This window comes from Schistocerca serialis, chromosome 3 (genome assembly GCF_023864345.2).
Source record: "Schistocerca serialis cubense isolate TAMUIC-IGC-003099 chromosome 3, iqSchSeri2.2, whole genome shotgun sequence".
Lineage (NCBI taxonomy): Eukaryota > Metazoa > Arthropoda > Insecta > Orthoptera > Acrididae > Schistocerca > Schistocerca serialis.
Window position 1 is genome coordinate 531,593,329 of NC_064640.1, and position 21,561 is coordinate 531,614,889.

At 37.9% G+C, this 21,561-nt stretch overlaps 1 protein-coding gene across 1 annotated transcript; it reads left to right on the forward strand.

The window, feature by feature from the left end:
• The first annotated feature begins 13,107 nt into the window (after nucleotides 1–13,107).
• Nucleotides 13,108–15,079, forward strand: LOC126470989 (uncharacterized). The gene is made up of 4 exons (XM_050099034.1): nucleotides 13,108–13,205; nucleotides 13,364–13,563; nucleotides 13,610–14,058; nucleotides 14,102–15,079. The coding sequence occupies exons 1-4, from the start codon at nucleotides 13,108–13,110 to the stop codon at nucleotides 15,077–15,079; spliced, it is 1,725 nt and encodes a 574-aa protein (XP_049954991.1).
• Nucleotides 15,080–21,561: the final 6,482 nt, after the last annotated feature.

The window sequence follows — 21,561 nt, forward strand, 5'->3', positions numbered from 1 at the left end:
TACGATTTATTCATATACACATGCCTGTGAACTATTCTTGCAGGACTATAAGAAATGAGCAAGTAATTCCAACTTGTACGAGCGTTTTGATAATGCCTGAAGCCCCTAATAAGAGAGATAGCGCACTGAGGGATTCGACGAAATAATTAATAGGCACAAGAACTGAGGAAGTTGAAGCTCAGGGAGGGGCAGTAGAAAGTACTATTATGAAAGCACGGCTAGCTTCATTGCGGAGACTGACTGAGATAAAAACCGTTGCATTTCTATTTCATAAAGGAGGCTGCATTAAGGTAAATTCGAAACAGAACTAACCTAAACTATGAGGTCCATTGTTGCTACTAAGAGTAGTATGCATGCACAAGCACACCTATAAATTGTGGCAGCACCTTCCCTATTGAAGATCACAAACCGACTCCAACTAGGAACTGTGAATGACAGGACGAAAGGGACTGCCATCAGTTTTGTTAGTGCAGCCACTGCACCTCAGTATGTGTCTGCCTGCAGAAGGAAGCACCTATGATCAACCTAAACTGGGTGAAAGTTAAGATTTGTTTGAGCCTGTAAACCCAGCTGCGACAGTGCAGAATGTGAGGAGTTCCTGGAGTGGTGGCAATTTTACAATAGAGCAGGACAAATCAGTGTCCCTGTACTACAAGGAAGCTGTGGCAAGAAATTCAAAGTAACAGTTCGACCAGCCTTTGTGTCTGTTCACCATCTTGTGAATTATTAGGAATAATCAAATTAATGCTCAGAAAATTGCTCTACCCCCATGAGAGTAGTAAGTGCATACACTGAGCACAGTAGGCATGTTTTTATTGCACACCTTTTTTGACAAATCAATGAAATTAATTTTACTTTAAGATGAATTAATTAAATTATTTTTCTTTTAGTTTTTGATTAATTATGTTTCTCAGTGTTTTCAGGTGTTACACAGATATATTTTTCAGGTCCTACACAGATATATTTTTATCCCTTTCTGAGGCAGATGCAGATAATTTATTAATTAATATATTAACTTATTCTTTCGATAATTTTCACTTTCCTAGAATGTGTGTGGCAAGCTATTCAAAAATCTAATCGAAACATGCAATTCCTTTTGGACTGTTGATAACAAAGTCACAAAAATTTTTTGTTACCATTTTTGTTATTCTCACTTTTATCATTATGATAATTTTTATTTCCAGCTATTTCTTCACCATGAATAACTGCTAATCTACGGATTACATTTCTAACATCACTCATCCAGATACATTCAGTTGGTTTTTCTGTATATTTTTATGTTAAGAGTTCAACTTCTTCTGCATGCAAAAAATCTGAACTCAAAGTATTTGTACTAATCTTGCAAAATTTTCTTCAGACTCTTCTTTTATCACATTTCATATTTTTTTACGTTTACTTCACCTTACTTTATTTGAATTATTATTAGAATATAAAGGTACTGAATTGAATAGTATATCTGCATAATTTGATAAATTAACATTAAATTTTTATCTATATCATCCATAGCACTCTGTCTTTTAGTTAACAGATTCATTAATCCACCCGTACCTTCATTTTCCACTGATAGTTAATTTATCTCCATAAGAGTCTGCTGATAAGTTACCAATATATGTAATCATACCAAAGGTTTCAATCCAAAAACTTGTTCTTCACTATGAGTAATATATTTTAACATTCTGCCACTTATATTTTTTAACATCATCCACATTCTCTCTATTCTCATCATTAAATTTTTCTCCTTTTTTTCTCTTCTTTGTACTGAGTCATTGCAGCATCGTTTGTGACTCACTTAATGTGTTGTCACACTGTTGAATTTCACATTGTTTTAATTTTTTCACTTTAAATTTATTTACTGCAGCTGTTATTCATGATTCACTTAATATGAAGTCATACATAGCAGGGTTACCTTGAGACCATTCATAATTTTGACTTTGCTGTCCTGGTAATTCTCTGCAATGTGGAACCATTTGTTTTTCAGCTTGTATATTTTCATCAGTTGATTTAAGAACATTATAAGCTAATCCTTCACGTCCTTGTGTTACTTTCTCAGTTGCATCAGTACCATGATGATCTTCTTTTTCATATTTTCCATATTCAGTTCTTGGTTGTTTCTTTCATTTTTTAAATTCCCCTTTTAATTCTTCAGTTCCTTTTCTATTTCGTTTAGCTCTTTTAACAACCTCTGCGTCAAATTTCGAAAACATTTACTAACTATAAGAAACATTAATGAAATTAAATTATACTTTTAACACTTATGATGAAAGGTAATGCATTCACCTCTTAGATGTATCAAGAAACTATCAACCACATGTATCTGGCACCCATTTAGTTTCCTCACTAGGCCACAAACGATTGGTATAATTTTGACCAATGTTTTCTAATTTTTCATATTCTGTTATATAATCAAGAGCTAAATTCATTTATGTGTTCAAGTAAAATACCGTCATCATGGTCTAATAAATGTGCAATGTCATCTATTAAAGGGCTTGTTTAAAATGGATAAAAAACATTAGGTTAGGATATATTTTATATGACATCAGTATTATCCTTCATTGTGTGTTCTAGTTGTATCTACTGTAAGAAATACAAATGGATCTTTCCAACATTTACTACACATTTCCTTTCATTATCGAACTTCAAATCTCCACCAACAATTTCATGGTAAATATGATTTAAATTTTTTTCATCCTGCCTAAAATTAAAAAAAAATTTAGATTATCTCTGACTAATTGTTTGGATATTTTAGAATATGTCTGAGATAAATAAAAACAATGTACACCTTTATGTCTACATGTAGTAAAATATTCGCTAACTACACTTCAATTTTCAAGAATTAAATCATCAAATACTACAAGATAATTACCTGGGAATTGATCTAGTGCTACAGTTTTATGATTATTCTCAGTAAACTTGGTAATTTCTCATTATTTTTATCTTCAACTCTTTTTGTAAATTCTTTAAGTTTCTGCTTATCTACACTTTTTGAATAAACGTAAAAGTGATTTATTTTATTCCACTTTAACAATTCTGTAGTTAGAATATAACTGTCAATAATTAATGTTGTTTGCCACCATCCACTTGCTCCTATTATTGCTCACCAAATAGAATTTGTAAAAAAGTTACCATGTCTATTTTTTGATTTCTTCTCTGGAATTCTAATTTTAGTATCACAGTCAGATTTAATTTAGTTAAATAAATTTTTATTAATATTAAATTAGTCACTTATTCAATTGAGTGATAAGTCACCTGTTCTCAAAAAATTATTGACTGTACCTATATAAGAAAGTTATGGCAGTGTTGCACTAGTCGGTTTTTATACACCTTTTGTAACTTCATATATTACATCCAAAAATATTAAATTGTTCTGTGATGGAGAAAAAACACCAAATATTCACACTGAAGCAGAAAAAAATTTGAACAGGATTATTATTGAGAGTGATGAGAAACTATATATGGATTGTTGGGGCCACATGTAGTAAGCGTTGCTTCACGCAGTGGAGAATGACAAAACACAGGCATGACCAAGGCGTTGCAAAGTAGGCAGGCACAGATAGCCTTGGTGGCAGTAGCAGTCTACCAACAGGCTGACGTAAGGATGCACACAGACCGAGCGAAGCCTGGAGAGTGCTGAGTAAGGGGAAGTGAGGCCAGCGTGCTAAGTTACGCTGCAATATACTGTGGGAGTAATAACAAAAAGCTGCCACCGAGGGTAAGAAACATCCTCCCGCCAGATATAAATAGTGGAGCACAGGTAGCAACAGACAGAAGCCGTTAGGAAGCAGTTCGGATCTGAGGACGCACGTGGTCCATGTCCGAATGTTCAATCTCCATAGGTGATGGTTCTGGAAGTCTGTTCCAGCTCACAGGAGTCATCAGTTCACCGCCAGATGTTAACTTCAGCTCAGGAGATCGGCCCGAGTTCAGTCGGCACCATGGCTGACTAACTACAGCAAGAACTTCCAGCAGGACTGGCCGCAGCGCGGTCTTGTTCACAGATGCTGCCGGGGACTGACACCCGGACCTCACGGCAACCTGGTCCCACTGCGCGTGGTCCGTCCATGACGGGACCTCGCGGACATCATGACTGACGGCCTCCCAACCGCCTGTGCAGCACGCGTCAGCAGCTGACCTCACGGCGATGCTGCTCCGTGGGCATGCCTGTACTGTGGCGCCGAGTTCATCTCAACCACAGGGCATCTTGGCTTCAGCGGAGCACTGGTGGCCTGAGGCTTCCGAGGTCGATCAGCGGTGCACATTTCACGCATTGTTGGAGAATCTACACAGCAGAAGCCAGGGAGAGGAAAAAGAGAGTGAAGAGGGGTTGGTTGAATGCAGATGGGAAGTTGCTGAAAACAAATTTTGGAACAGCGGATAGAGACGATATTCAGGGTTTGAACAATTCTTTAACAGTTATTTGGGACAGGGAGGAAAGCATAGGGAAGTTAGTGGATATACACACAAGAAAGATATGGGGATTAGGTACAGAGTTGTTGAATGTGACATGTGTGGTGTGTGGGATGGCTACAGGGTTATGAGCATATATAGAACAAACACAGAAATTATTGAATACGGATCTGGAACAGGTACAAACACAATTGGATATAGTGGAAAGGAAGCTGGAAATGGCTAAATTGCTGTGGAACTGGTTAACAGCATTGGTGACGCACGAGTGAGGATGGATGAATTGCAAGAGGCAATACATCACACATTGCACCGGCAGGTGAGTGTGATGTTGATGTCACCAGAAAAATTCAGACGAAGTCTGAAGCAGGCAGAGGAAGAGTTTCCAGAAGGGGTAGAGTATGTAGTGCCGACAATTGAAGCAAGTGTGTCACTTTTTTATCATATGTCTAGGATTACAGTAACAATGGATCTAGTTAAGATGTATATAGAGATTAGATTTCCAGTAACTAGTGAGGGGAGACAGTATCACTGTTACACAGTGCATCCTTATCCGGTCAGATGGGAGTGCATGGGGAAGGCCGTACAGTTCAGGACACAGGAGGTTTTATTAATTTCTAAGGAGGAGGATACTCATGCCACTATGTCGAGTTTAGAGTTGAGTAGATGTCTAATGGAGTCAGTTTCCATTTGCCCATCACTGGTTGTTTTCACGGGCAAGGGGTCGTGTGAGATCCAGTTATTTAGGGCAGAAGCAGAAGCTTCGGAGTGTCAGAAAATAATAGTGAAGCCTACGCCACATTTTCAGCAAGTTGGAAGGCATTGGTTGTATTCAGTATTCGCTACGGAGAGGATATCAGCCAAGTGTTATGACAATGGGAATTGGACAGCAACCACGGAGATGGAATTATGGGACAGTGGTTTGCTAATCAACGGGACAAATTGTGAAATAGCAGGGGATTGTTTCAGCTTACCAGTGACAGTCACCAAGGTTACAGATACTCATCTGATGTTGTACTGGCCAGATGCGTCATTCAGCATCACTCCAGGAGAAAATTTGATATATATTAACAACACCTTGGATGCTACCTTATTGCAAACAATAGATAAACTAGTAGATTCGGAGAAAGGTCATATTTCAATGTAGCAATTATTAAGGCATGTGGAGGAGTACGATACCAGGCAGAAACGTAGCATAGTGACCATTGGTTTTTCAACCAGTAGTATTGCCGTGTTGATTGTATTTATCAGTGTGGTATATGTCTTATTAAAACAGAGAATTCAGCATGTTAATGCAAGACCGCTCCATGAGATTCCTGTAGAATGGATTACCAGTAGGGCATGAGTCAGGGCAACCTGGATGTATACAGGGAAGAAGTAGAATATAGGATAGAACTAGAGTTATCGTACAGGGTAAATTCGGGGACAAATTTAATTTTTAGGAGGAGGCAGTGTTGCGGCCACTTGTAGTAAGTGTTGCTTCAAACAGTGGAGAATGGCAAAACAGAGGCACGCTGGCGACTGAGGCTTTTCGAAGTAGGCAGGCACAAATAGCCTTGCTGACAGCAGCAGTCTACCAACAGGCTGACGTAAGGACGCTCAGAGACCGAGCACTGAGCGAAGCCTGGAGAGTGCTGATTAAGGGGCAGTGAGGCCAGCAAGCTACCACCGAGGGTAAAAAATGTCCTCCTGCCGGATATAAATAGTGGAGCGCAGGCAGCAACAGACAGAAGCCATTACGAAGCAGTTCGGATCTGAGGACGGATGTGGTCCATGTCCGAATGTTCAGTCTTCATAGATGACGAATCCGGAATTCTGTTCCAGCTCACAGGAGTCATCCATTCACCGCCAGATGTCAACTTCAGCTCTGGAGGTTGGCCCAAGTTCGGTCGGCACCATCGCTGACTAACTACAGCGAGAACTTCCAGCAGGACCCCGCATCGTGGTCTTGGTCACAGGTGCCGCTGGGTACTGATGCCTGGACTTCACGGCAACATGGCACATGGTCTGTCCGTGACGGGACCTCGTAGATGTCGCAACTGAGGGCTTCCCAGCCGCCGGTGCAGGAGGTGTCGGCAGCTGACCTCACGACTCCATGGTCGTGCTCGTACTGGGGTGCTGAGTTCATCTCAACCACATGGCATCCTGGCTTCAGCGGAGCACTGGTGGCCTTAGGCTCCCGAGTGCGATCAGTGGTGCACATTGTGCGCATTTGTCAGAGAATCTGCATAGCAGCAGCCAGGCGGAGGGATTTGCAGAGCTGGGCAGGGACAACGAGGGAGAAATTGTAAAGAAAGTCCAATAAATAATTGTAAAACTCCACGGTGTCTCAGTCTTTGGCGCAGCCAATGTGTCTGCTGGTAACAAGTGGTGCAGAAGCTGTAACAGGATATAAAAGATGGTATTGGAACTTTGCTTGTACATGGTGGTCAAACTGTTGAAACTAGTAAGAAACTATTGTAATAACGTTCCTAAAATAATTCCACTTGAGTTCATTAATGTTAATTTTAATTTAGCTCATGGAATGTTTGCACTCTGAACATTTTCATTGAGGCCAAAACCAATGTTGTAGAATGCATTGCTAAATTCTTTTTCCACCCTTAAAACTTTGCAGCAAAACTTAAAACTGTGTGAATTGCATATACAGAAAGTATGGTTCACACTGGCAGCAGTACAGTGATTTGACTCCCCTGCAGAACTTCAGCCAAATTTTGTATTTTGTCACACATACTGTCTGAATTCTGAAAGTTACCTCTCAGCTAATAGGTTCTCTACATTCCCTAAGTTATTCTCATTATTCTTTTTCTTATTGTGCTAAATGGATATGCCCCAAGCATTGAGGTTAGTTTTCAGATTTTTGCTTTTCATCACACTGAGGTCTATTTCTTCGTAAGCTATTTGCCTAAATACTGAGTATTTGTGTTTAAAGAATCTGGTGTAAGTTCAGGTGCTGTCATTTTCACCTACATTTTCTGTAGAAGTTGCTGTCATACGTGAAACCCAATCAGCAAGTGTTCGGTTTTGTAATATATGTCCTCCAACTTGGCAGAAAACCAAGGATACTTATTTAACGTCCGCACCTACAAACACTTAAATTCTTCTGCACTCTTGCGTGACCTTTATATGTATTGCAGTTACATGACCTTGACTTAAAATCTATCATTTTCAAACCAGCACTTCTTTTTTATTGTTTGCTATAATATGATGTTATCCAATGCCACTGTGCTTCCTGTTGTTGTATGTTCCATAATATAAATCTGACATTAATTCATTAATTTCACTAACAAAAGTGCTGATGATAGTATGTGAGGGGAAATTATGTGGGACGATGTTAAATAAAATCTATAATACAAGTGTAAATTTCCTATCCTGTCATATATTTTAAGTACTTAGTTTTATTTTATCACAATGCCAAATTCTATACAATTGTAAGATGATCACTGGATGAATAAATACAACATTGCAACCATATGATCAGTTTTCAGTATTAAAAAAATAATTTCATGTGGATATATCCACCATGCAGACAAAATTGGAAGCAGCGGAAATGCAGACTTACCTATCATTATATGGACATCACCAAGGGACAACACACTGATATTAACAAAGGTTCCACTGTACCTCAGGACACCTTGATTGCTATCCAGCAACAGCCTGGAGTATGGAGGGAAAAGGAGTTGCTGTTGGAAGTGAGAGCATATTGTCTAATAATGTAAAGCTCTACTAATTTATTTTCCAATGAAAAAAATTCCATTGCTGCACCTGTACTAGAATCATAATGCATTCCCTTAACTTGAGACATGTATGTGTAAACTTCGTAGTGTCTGAATTTTCAAACCTGTAACTTTCCACAGCATTGTCACGTACCTCAACAAATTGGTATTTTTCACGTCTTAACAGGATCATTGACTGTAGCAAATCAGGGATGTTTAAGTTGAAAATGCTTTCCTTCTGTGTTGTTTACAAGGATGATCCATTAATGTATCACATTCTCTCAGAATGAAACAAATAACCCTTCCTCTACCTCCTCCCTCCTCCCCACCCTGCCAACCTATTTTATCTAAATTAATTTAGTTCAGTTCTCATAGAAGCTACCACCACATTTAACACTGATCCAAATAAAAATATTATCCTCTATTACAGTTTTTTATGCAAAACAAGATCAGAGAGCCATTACATTACTCACTATTACTCATTTGCATCCACAAGGGCTCTTTCTCACAACAATGTAATACCACATGTCTATATTTATGTAGTTTTATAATGTACTCTAAGTTTTGTTTGTGTTGTCAGAGGATTCATAATATAATAGTTCATTTCAATATAAATATGTTACCATGAGAATAGCGAGCTGAAGTTTCAGTGTTGACAAATTCTCCATGAAAAGTAGCAAGGTGGACTGCTCTTTCTTGTCACCTACATATAACTAAACTGAATTATTGAAAAACTGTGTGCATGTGTTTCTTTCTTGTATATATTCCCTCAGGAGATCACTTGTTAGATGATGTTTTGTTTCCTCTCACCTCACACTTTCACATCCCTCGTGAACTTGCCTCCTTTTGTTCCAATTGTCCTGTCTCAGGCAAAATCATTCACTCTGCAGCTGAGTGTGAGCTGCTTTTCAAACATTAATGGAAGACTGAAGTATCCTTACTGGTGAGGGCACTGCTCTAGATAATCAGGTACCTGCATTCAACTCCTGGCCAGTTCACAACTGTGATCTTCCATTAATGTTTCAAATAAAAATCTAACAATGGAAAGTCAATAATACTATGAAAAGGAGATACTGATACTCTTTGTAAAGATACGTTCTGGTACATAAAAGCTTTTAGCCAGTGACCTTTTCAGAAAGGAGAAATGCACACACATTCACATAAGGTAGAACACCTCATACACACAAGTATGCCATACTGCAACAGAAATGTGTTGAGCAGAAACAATGGTTCAGAGCAGGGTGGGGAAGGTGGAGGAACAGTGGGATATCAGTGAGGATTCAGGAATCGGCCCTTCTGGTGGGGCATGCAGGAACTAGAGAGGGCACAGGATAGGGCTGACAGATGCAGCATCAGGAGGCTGTGGGGCAGGGAGAAGATGGGGAACAGAAAGAAGAGAAGCAGAGAAGAAAAAAAGACCAATGGATCAATGACTGAGAACAGCATATAGTGTGGGTGAGGGGAGATGAATTGTGAGATGACAGGTCAGAAGCGGCTGGAAACAGTTAGGTGGAAGATGTGGGGCCAGCAGGTTAGCTTAAGTTGAGGATGGGATGATTTTGGAAGAGGAGAATTTGTTGTAAGGTTGACTCCCATTTGTGCAGTTTAGAAAAGCTGGTGGTGAAGGGGATGATGCAGATGGCCTGGGTTGTAAATCACCTATTGAAATCAAACATGTTATGTAATCCTCATATTGTGCCACAAGGTGGTACACTTTGTTCTTGGCCACAGTTTTGTGGTGGCCACTCATCCTCACTGACAGCTGGTTGATAGTCATACCAATATAAAAATCTGAGCAATTACTGCAGCAGAGCTGGTATATAACACAGCTGCTTTCAAAGGAGGCCTGGTCTCTTTGATGGGGTAGGATAAGCCTGTGACAGGACTGGAAATAGAAAGTGTTGGCCGAGTGGATTGGGCAGGTCATGCACATCGGTCTTCCACAGGTGAGGGGTTGTTATTGGGAGTGGCATAGGGATGCTCTTGGATACACAATGTATCTTGGGAAAACTATTTACTTCCCCATGGTAAGGACTCACCTGCTTTACAAATGTGTGTGTATGATGACTGTGGCATGAATAAAAGATTATTTCATAACAGTATGCTGTAAGGATATCGACCAGCCAGAAGTTGACACCAGATGGCAATAAAAGCTCCACAGGTTCCAAATGGAATTTTATGGAAAATCAATACTCACAGGAAAACCCTTTACCTACCTCATAAATGCAAGGTACCCCTCTCATGCAAAGAATCTTTTAGCTTTGTTCCCTAACAGTTTAATAGTAATTAAAAATCAAGTTCATTATAACAGTTTAGAGTTCCCAAGACTTGTGTGAACATACCAGCTGAAGGCACATGAAGATGGAAATTATTCTAAAAGTTTTCACATATCGCCATGAGACTTTCACATATTATAAACTGTTTGCTGCATGAGGTCCAATATTTTAATTTTGAAATGGCTAAATTTCAACTCACCACACAGAGGAGATACTGAGTTGCACAGGCACAACAAACAGACTGCTATACATCTGAGCACTTTTGGCAAAAAGGCTTTGTTCATGATCAGACACAGTGCTCATTTGTGAGAGACCTGTGATTGCATTAAGATGTGTCTGTGGGTGTATGTATTTTTTAGGTCAGAAGAAGGTGCTTTGGCCAAAAACTCACATGTATAGCAGTATTTTTGATATGCCTATCTGGGACTCAACAGCTCATCTATGCGGTATCATCAATCTATCCTTTTCTTAATATAACTGGTATTCCATCCTGAATTATCCAGTGTTCAATTTTAATTTTGAGAGTCCTTTTGCACTGCAGTGCATTTTTGATTAAGCAGAAAGAATACTTGTGATGAAATCATCTTGGGTGTTCAGTGTAGAATTACAGATTAAGAACTACGTACAGGATATACATCATGAGATGGCACTGACAGTTGTCAACACTAGTTCACAACTCAGGCAGCCACGGGTACTGAGAAGGATATAGGCAGCACTTTATAAAACAGTCGGATTTTTGTGATGGGTGAGAGCTGGGACCATGTAGTGTGTATTTTTACTGAGAAGCAATACAGCACCATTTGCAAGGTGTATATAACTACGTAACATTGCTAGGATGACCATTTCATTAACAATTACTTATCAAGTCATGAGCTTTTAGTGGTACCCCTTTATATTTCCAATGAGTAATTTTAATTGTGTAAAATTGGCAAGGTAATCAATAAGAAACAAATTCTGCAAGGATATACTTTTATTGACTCAGTAAAATTCTTATAATTATCACAGACATCTGAATAAAACAAATGTGGGAATAAGTTGTAAGTGACCTACTGTCAGATATGTGTTGTTCAAAATAGTCAGTCAACTGGCTTTCAATGCTTACTAAATGAAATATTAAACTCTGAAGACTTCAAGAATACAAAAACGTTTTTCCCACTGCATCCAAAATTTAAATCTTTCTCAAAAGCTTTGAAAAAATAAGACAATTTGGTATGATTATTGTTTCAGGGGGCCAAACACAGATAATAGCATGGCTGCAACATATTACAACACTCATGGCTAAAATACTGAAAAACAGTATTTGCTTAGCTTAATGTATCAGGTAAACTCAAAAAGTAAAAAAAAAAGAATCTACTGAGTACATTGAAGTATGCCCTACATTGGGTGTCAAAATGTAGTAAATTAGGATAGGGATATGACATCACATGGGCATTATGTAAATCAAATCAAATTCCTGAACACCATAAATTTAGTAAATTGGGAATAGGATCTGCAAATACCATTGATTAAAACATGAGATGTTAGTTATTACATTAACATTCATTCATATGCACTGAAACACATATGCTACAAGCTATCAGCTCTCACAGGGCTCAGAGTAGATACATACTTTTTGTTCCATACATATACATATACAGTGAGGAGAACCTCACAGATGTGGACTACTGCAGAGAAAAAACACATAGATCATTTCTTATGGACTGTCACAACAGCCTCAATAAATCTGAAGGAGAATATTATTCCACATGCTGTATTTAAAATTGCATTGAGGAATAGTGCAACTCCTGTAAATGTACTTCAGTTTAACAGTATCACCTCTTCAGTGGAAAGAAAATAACCAGCAACAGCAATGTTAATAATTTAATAGTGCAAAGCTATTTCCTGGGTGGTTACACCAACTTGGAAAAAAATTTCCTGAGAATTTCAGGTGCAAGGAGGATGATTGCATCAATACACTGCTGACAAAGTAATGGTAAGAGGAGAAGATGGGGTAGGGGAGGCAGTGGCAGAATGCTACAATAATGTCTTTTCCTATCTCTCAACTGCACTATATACCAGCCACAAGCAGTAGTTTAACTAAGTTTTAAACATCACTAATTTATATGGGATACTATTCATATAAGTAACACACTTTCAGATATTAGGTAACTGGAAATTTGCAATTTATAAAATTCAATTTCAATGCTACATTAAAATGGAGAACTCCTTGGGATTTTATAACATTCCTGAAATTTCCAGAGTTTTTCCTGGTAAAATCTACGTAGGTACTCCAAAAGCCACCATAGGATCCACGGCAGAGGGTACCCTGCACCAATACTTGTCATTTCCTTTCCTGTTCCACACTTACTTCTTAGCAGTTTAATTAAAACATTTAAAATGTGGAAACAAATATAATTATTGGAAGACTCTGAGGCAGCATATTTCCAGAGAGCACCCACAGCAGTTGAACAAAATCGTACTTCATGTTACAAATAATGAACCTTCATGTTCCTATCAGTGCTAAATATGTGACAAGAGTTTTACTTGGAAAAGAAATTTAGAACTCCACCAACTGAGGTGTACAAGCTTGTGAAGACATTAATACGGGTTAGAGATGTTGCTATATTTGAAGAATCACTGCAAACAGCACTCCAGAAGCTCTATAGTGATACACATACATCCAAATTCAGTTATTATTTGAAGACCTACTATGAAAAAAATGCTAACTGTTGGGCATAATGAAGCAGCAGAAGAGGTTGAAGTGTATTATATACACATCTGAAGCAGAGTCAAAAATGTGTTGGATTGATTGTTTCCAAGCCCCACCATCAATGAAGTGTGAAATCTGAAGATCTGAAGTTCTCTAGTGAATGTCAATTTTTGAAGTGGAAAGAGAAATTGAACATACTGCACAATCCTGATTCATCAAACACCACGGCATTGTAAGTTAGTTGATGATTGCTCAACCTGTAAGTATGTTTGCCATCATTCAAGTCAGGTTCTCTCCAAAGTTGAAGATATGAGACACCTCAAAAAGGCAGGCAGTAAAATTGATGGAAAGTGCCCTGCAGAGATGAAAGTCCTCTATAAGGAAAAAAAGTGCCTTGTTAATTTTGTGTCCACTCATGCTGGATATTATCTAGACCTAAGTCATTTGAATGTGACACCACAAGAGCATAGTTGCAGACATTGCTGTTTGAATCCTGTTTCCCATTGTTCATGGCAAAATTTAATCAACAGTGCAGGATTCCAATTCAGAGAGAGTATATCTCGCAACATTGCAGGACTTGCATAACACTAGAGCTTCTTATAATTTGGCTTCAAAGTCAGTCAGACATCAACACGATGCCATCAGAGTAGAAGCTTGGGTACAAGAAGTTCAGGAAAGTGATAATGCGTGTGTATTATTTTATAAGCCTCAAGAAATAATCACTAACCAGCATGCGAAATTGAGAAGTGAGGATTTCATGTTGGTAATAATGAACACTGCACAAGATGAATTATTGGCAAAATATGGAAATGATTATATTTGTGTTGATGGGACTGGTGGTCTAAATGCCTATGATTTTGAACTTACCACAATACTAGTACTGGCTGACAAGAGACAAGAATATCCATGCGCTTTCCTCATTTCTAACAGAGATGACAGTGATGTATTAAATATATTTTTCAACTATATAAAGTCTCAGGTTGGACAGATTTGCCCCAATGTATTTATGTCAGATCTGGCAGAATCCTACAGTATCACTTGGAATGGAGCAATTGGGTCTTCTACAAAGAGACTTGAATGGCACCTGGCATGTGAATAGAGCATGGACGAACAACATTAACAGTAAAGTTCTACATAAGGACCAGAGAACTGAGGTGTACAAGCTTGTGAAGACATTAATACAGGTAAGAGATGTTGCTATATTTGAAGAATCACTGCAAAAAGCACTCCAGAAGCTCTATAGTGATACAGATACATCCAAATTCAGTTATTATTTGAGGACCTACTATGAAAAATATGTTAACTGTTGGGCATATTGTCACATGCAAGCTGGACTCAATACAAACATGCACCTGGAGAGTATGCACAAGGCTTTAAAATATGTACATGCTAATGCAAAGCAAGTGAAAAGACTGGACAAAGGTATATCTGCACTGATGTCATTTGTAACCACAAAGCTGTTTGATGAGCTTACTGTTATCATGAGAGGAAAGGTAACTATTACAATAAAATACATTTGTGCTAGGCACAAGTCTGTTTTAATGGATGACTTCATTACTAAGGTAGACAGTGGTTGGGAAGTACCTTCTTCAAAATCAAACGATATCTTCCTTGTGAAGGACAATGACATTCACTGCAAGTGTAAATTAGTATGCAGTAAATGCGAAGTGCACATTCATCAGTATTCTTGCACATGCATTGATTATAATATTAAATTAAATGTATGTAAGTACATTCATATTGTTTGCCAAACAGAAAAGAAGAGCAGAGGTGAGATTCCATGGCAAAATCATGTACTGTCAGATGCACTTGTTGTTGATGCTGAAGATTTGTCTGCGACTGATGAGAGGGAAGCAAGTTGGGCACAAGTAAGCACAAATACTAGCTGCAACAACCCAGAAGCATTGTCAGATGAAAAGAAGAAGACTGTCTCAATGTTTCCAGAAGTCATTGCTGGCATGTCAACTGCTAAAGTTAAGCTAGCCAAAAATTGGCGATGACGTTGAAGGTAAATGTAGGTGCTGTTAGAACCCATCATCAGCCCTTTCATCAGCACAGAAAGGAGTTGCAAGAGGAAACTTGTGCCACAGAGGAGGCTGTTTTCGACAAAGAAGAGGAAATCACTACACCACATACCTATGACTGTTCCTGATGAAGAAAAAAGCCATAGATATTGAAAACACTTCTTGGTGAAGGTTTGTACCACTAATTAGCAACCATTTCATGGCAATATTTTACAAAAGGCGTTCAAAAAGTTTAGCGCAGATGTGTCTAATTTTTTTATTTTTTGCAGGAGGAGAATGAAATTTTTTTTTAACATACTTGGAACATTTAGCTATACAGTGAGCCTATTCAATGTAGCCTTCATCAGCTGTGACGTATCTGACCCAATGTTCTTTCCATGATGTAAATGCACTTTTGTAAAATTCTGGGGATTGAATTTTACACCAATGCTTGACACAGGAAATAAGGTCTTTCTCACTATCAAATGTTTTACCGTGCAGGTGGGTCTTCAGATGACCAAAGAGGTAAAAATAAGACAGAGCCAAGTCCGGATTGTAGGGAGGATGAGGAACAATTTTCCAACCCATTTTCCTGACTTTCTCCTACGTCATATGGGCTTTATGGGGTTTGGCATTGTCATGGTGTAGTCTGATGAGCTGACCCTGAAGCTGTGGTCTGTTGGTCTTGGTGGCATGTTGCAGCTTGTCAAATGACCAACAGTAACCATCCTGGTTAATGGTGGAGCCAGGTTCCAAAAAGTCAATGAAAATGACACCACACTGATCCCAGAAGAAGGAGGTCATCACATTCCGGTCTGCTGTTCGTGAAAGTCTTGGTTTCTTCTTCTGAGGGGAATACAGATGATGCCACTCCATGGATAGGGTTTTGCTCTCAGGTCCAGACAAAAACAAGCATGTTTCATCCTGGGTAATGACACCGTCAAAACACTGTTTCCACTCTTCAGTAAAGGTCTTCATGAGACCTTGCACACATTCTTCCTCACAGTTTTCATTTCTCTTGTCAGTAATCTAGGCACCCAACATGCACAGATTTTTCTGTACCCTAGTGACTGTAGCAGTGATACTGCACTACCCAATGACAAATGATTCATTTCAGCAAGCAATCGTGTCATCACACGTATGTCATTTTTGATAATTTGATCAATGTTCTGCTTATTCACATCACTCACTGCCGTTGATGGTCTACCGGATCATGGATTGTCCAGTAGAGAGAAATCATCTTCTTTAAATCTCTGCAACCACCACTGGATACTGCTGCAACCCACTGTGTCCTCCCTATATACAGGGTGCAACTTCCTGTTAATCAATGTGGCAGAGTCATCGCTGGTCTTGAAGAGTCACTCTATCACCAACCATTGTCGCAACCTGAAATCTACTTCACGGTCCATTATGGCTCAACTGTAAATAAAAGAAAATACTTCTATATAACAACTCATAGCTGAAAGTTCCAAGTAAGTTCATAAAAAATTTCATTCTCCTCCTGCACAAAATAAAAAAATTATAGACAACTGTGCAAAACTTTTTGAACGCCCTTTGTAATACCTGAAATGCTCATGTGCCTCCATTCTGGTGCAGTAAGATCTACACCAGTATATATGTACATTGTCTTCCAAGTAGCCATTAACATTCTCTTAAAGTTTGATTTATAATTTATTTTTAGTGCTCAATAATGATGCTGATGGCACCATTTCGATGTCTGACTGACTTTGAAGCCAAATTATAAGAAGCTACAATGTTGTGCAGGTCTTTCAATGTTGTGAGATGTACACCATCTGAATTTGAGTCCTGCACTGTTGCTCGAATTTTGTCAAGAACAATAGGAAAGGGGATTCCCACAGCAATGTCTGCAGCTATGCTCTCACATTCTTGTGGTGTCGGATTCAAATGACTTAAGTCTAGATCATGTCCAACATAAGTTGACACAAAATTAACAAGGTATCTCTGCAGGGCACTTTCCATCAATTTTGTTACTGCCTACCATTTTTAAGTGTCTCTTCCCTTCATCTTTGGAGACAAACTGAGCTGAATGATGTTAAACATACTTACAGGGTGAGTAATCATCAACAAACTTAATGCCACAGTGTTTCATGAATCTGGATTGTGTAGTGTGTTCAATTTCTTCTTTCCACTCCAAAAATTCACCTTCACTAGAGAACGCCAGATCTCCAGATTTCACACGTATTTGATGAGCGGCTTGGAAATGTTCACTCCAACACTTTTTTGACCCAGCTTCAAATGTGCACATCATACACATCAACCTCCTCTGCTACTTCATTATGCCATGACTGTCTTGTGGTGTTGGTGGTGTTTTAAACTTCTTTTCAGAGTAAAACTCTTGTCTCATATGTAGCACTGACAGGAACATGAAGGTTCATTATTTGTAACATGAGATACAATTTCGTTCAACTGGTGTGGGTGCACTCTGGAAATATGCCACCTCAGATTCCTCCAATAACTGTATTCGTTTCAGCAAGTTTCACACTTAAAAGCACTCATTTTAAATGTTTTAATTACACAAACTGCTAAGAAGTACTGCTAGTGTAAGGAACCGTAGTAAAACACATGGACTACAAAAAAGCAGGGAACAAGTATATTCTCACTCTAAAAAAAGTGATGAACATATAGATGCACTACAGAGATCATATTGATGTGCTACACGGGATGATGACGGAAGATCATATCGATGTGGTACATGAGACGACGATCAAAGATCATATCGATATGCTACACGGCATGGACAAAGACTTTACACACGCACTTGGTTGGTGTGGAGGGGGTAAATGGGCAGGACCTGGGCAATTTCCAGGGTAGTCGCTAACATTTCCTCTCAAAATGAACTTAATGTAAACAGTTGTAATGTCATGCTCATCCCACACAGTTTGGTGTTATGAAGTATTTCATGGTCTTCTTCCTAAAGCCTTTGGCACGTTTTGATGTTGATCTGTTCTTATCAGTCAAAATTACAAAAATTTAATGAAAGTCTAAAACAATGAAAAATTCCCAGGTTGTTAGAAAAATCCTGCGTTTTTCCCAGTTTTCTCCCAGATAAAAAATTCCTGGGTTTTTCCTGGATCTTCTGGTTTTCCTGGAGCATATACACCCTGTATTTGTATGTTGTCAGGCACTTTTTACATCAAAAAATACAATACAACCTTCAGACACTGCAAGTTGTTTGTTTAATACGTATTTGTGCCAGACCTCTTTATTGTTAAGCAGCCCTCTGAATTATGCGTGAAACAGTCTTGCAAGCATCAGTCGTAAATGTTTATGTGGTTTTACCAGTTAGCCCCAGTACAAATAAGGCACTTGAACTACTAAAAGCCAAATACAACATGTAAAGAAAACCTACATATCTCAAAGGGGAAGGTATTGAGGGAGATATGGCTAATAATCAAAACTATGCACTGGAGTAGCATCTAAAGTTAACCTTAAACAAAATTTTAATTGGATATAAAATATAAAATGCAGATTCCTCTTCCTCAAGCTCCTTGTATAATGTGTGAAATTCCCCCTTCTCTACCGTGTAATAAGATTTAGTGAAACACACACACTTTGTGTGTTTTGTTTTGCATTTATGTCTCTCTTCTCTAATATAAAAGCTATTCCTGCAAACTGCAAACAATTTGATCCCAATAAATATCATTTTTGTGCAAATATGGACTCCAGCATCCACACATATCATCTACTGCATTGTTTATAGGCACTTTGTGTGTAAAAACAGTTGAAAATAATCTTGTTAAGATTGCAGCCCCACGAAAAGAACAGTTGAGGACTTGAACTGACATTATGTGCCATGACATGATGGTGTCATGATGTACAGTGTGATTTGCCTTCAATGTTAAAATTATTATGAATGTCATCTTCAGTATAAGACATAAAGTAGTTTACTAACCAATTTATACTAAGGAATACAGAATCTTCCAAAAAATTTGTTAACAACAAGAGAATATTTTTATTACACTTTGAAAAATGTGAAGTTATTTTTAGTTTTTAACATTGAGTTACCATTACTATAACTTCATTAAATCCCATCACCAGTGCACCAGGTGTATTTTCTTCTTTGCAAATATACAGCATATTATGCTGAGTTATAAATCCTATAACACAGTCCTGCTGAGGTGGACAAGTTTGTTTGTCAAGTTTGTGTGGTAAACCACTTCTTTCTGATAGCTGATAGACTAATGATCTGACAGTGGGATGTTTCTTTGCTGACTAAAACTTTTGCTCTACTTTGAATTCTGGTATGCTACCAGCTGATCTTTTTTTCTGCAGGGAATACATTTTTAAATTTCCCATCTGATTTGTCAACTCTGTAGTCTGAATTATTCTTAGCTTTACAAATGTATCTTCCCAATATTCCTTTGGATACGTTAGACTCCTTATAGGCATTTCAGAAGATCAAATGGCTGAAACTACCATGTACACTGATTTTATATCCAACTGCTATCTATCAGTCTTTCTAATGTAAGTTCAAACCATCCGAAAAAGGAAGAAAAAAGAGAAATACGTAGTTTGAAATATATTTGCATCAAAAAATAAAGAGGCAGAAGTGGACAAGAAGGCACATAGCTGAGGACACAAAAGCCATAACCACTTATACTGTGTTGATAAATGTAATACATATTGTAAATAAGATTTCATTAGTTTTGAGTTATGAAAAGAAGTAGAGTAGGCCATATCGGAAAAACAGTGCATTCAGTATTCCCAAAAACCAAACTTTTTTATTCTTGTTATTATGACATGCCTTATCATTTTAGTTTCACATTATTATAATATTCCATATCCAATTTGATGTACGGCAGTGGTATTTAGATTGTAAGTAACCACCATAATTTACTGTTGCCCTTAAAGATATAAAAGAAAGTTCCATTTCCGTAAGTAGGCTGTATGGGGTACAGTTACCATAGTTACAAAAGATATTCTGTATGGACCTGAATTAAAATTTAGAACTTTCTAAATATTCCAGGTAAAATATTTTGTTTAAATTTGAATATACTGCATTTTTGTATCAAACAAAATTGTTTCTCTTACATAAATTGAAAGTGGAGGTGGGAGAAAGGAGAGAAAAGGGAAAGAACTATTGATGTCAGCTGCATTGGGACTGTACACCAAACCAAACCAGCGGTGATGAGTGAAAATGTGTGCTAGACTGGGATTCGAACCTAGGATTTCCTACTTACTAGGCAATTGCGTTAATCACTGTGCCACTCGGACACAGTGTTTATTGCAGCTGCATAGTCTATCTCAGTGATGCTAGATTGGAATATGGGTTGGCCAAGTGGTGTACCAAAACAGTCCAGACAATTGCGATAACCATTATGTCCAGGTGGCACAGTAGGTAACACAGCTGCCAAGTAAGCAAGAGATTCCAGGTTCAAATCCCAGTCCAACACACATTTTCATTCATTGCCATTGATTTGGCATACAGTCCTGATGGAGCTGACATCAACAGTTCTGTCCCTTTCCTTTGCTTTCTCCCCCTCCACCTTCAGTTTACAAAATATGTGTCACAGCTGCGGGTTCCTCATGGTGTCTGTTCTTTTCAGCATGGTTGAAAGAGAAGACAGCATGCACTGATATAAATTTCGTTTCTGGTGAAGTTAACAATGTTTTTGGAATGCAATGAAAACTATTTATTTAGTGGTTAATAAATAAATTTTGCACAATTTATGCAAAATTGTAAGTTTACCTTTAAATTCTATATCTCGTTTCTTATGCAATGAAATTTATATGGTGACCAAGTTGTAATTTTACATTTTCACACTGTAACTTACAAAAACGCTTTTGTGGAAAACAAGAAAATTTGGAAAATGTATAGCTCTAAAATGCTTCCACACACCATGTACTTGCATAAATGTCTTAAATCACATACTTTGTGACTGATACCAGAAAAAATCCTACTAATGAGAAAGTGGTACAGTAGGGTTCAGTTGACCAAAACCCTTCCTCCTGGCTTCTTACAACACTAACATAACACAATTTTCACTGTGATTATGTATGTCTTTCTTTATAAAATCAGTTTTATATGTGTTTGCTATGAAATGCAATTAATATTTGTGTCACATGTTCTACTTGCTGTAAGCTGTTCAATACACTTACATATGCATTCTGGTTGAAATACTTTCCAGCATACTGTTTTGACAATGTTGAGTAAATTTTGGTGAGTTATACACCTTCTGATAACAAAGATCTTATTTATGATCACTGTCCCATAATGTACAAAATTCAAGAAGATCTAAAATTAACAAAATGGGCTACATTTGCATTTCTTTTCTTCTAACAGCTGACCAAATATATTTTCATATTTCACAAACAACCCAAAGAAAGTTTATCTAATAATATTCAGCAGTTTTCCCACTAAAGTTTGGTCATAGTAATTAATGCTAGTCTGGCGTATGGAAAATTATCTGCAGATGTCTCCATCATTGGGTTTTTTCAGAATATTTTGCAAGTTTACC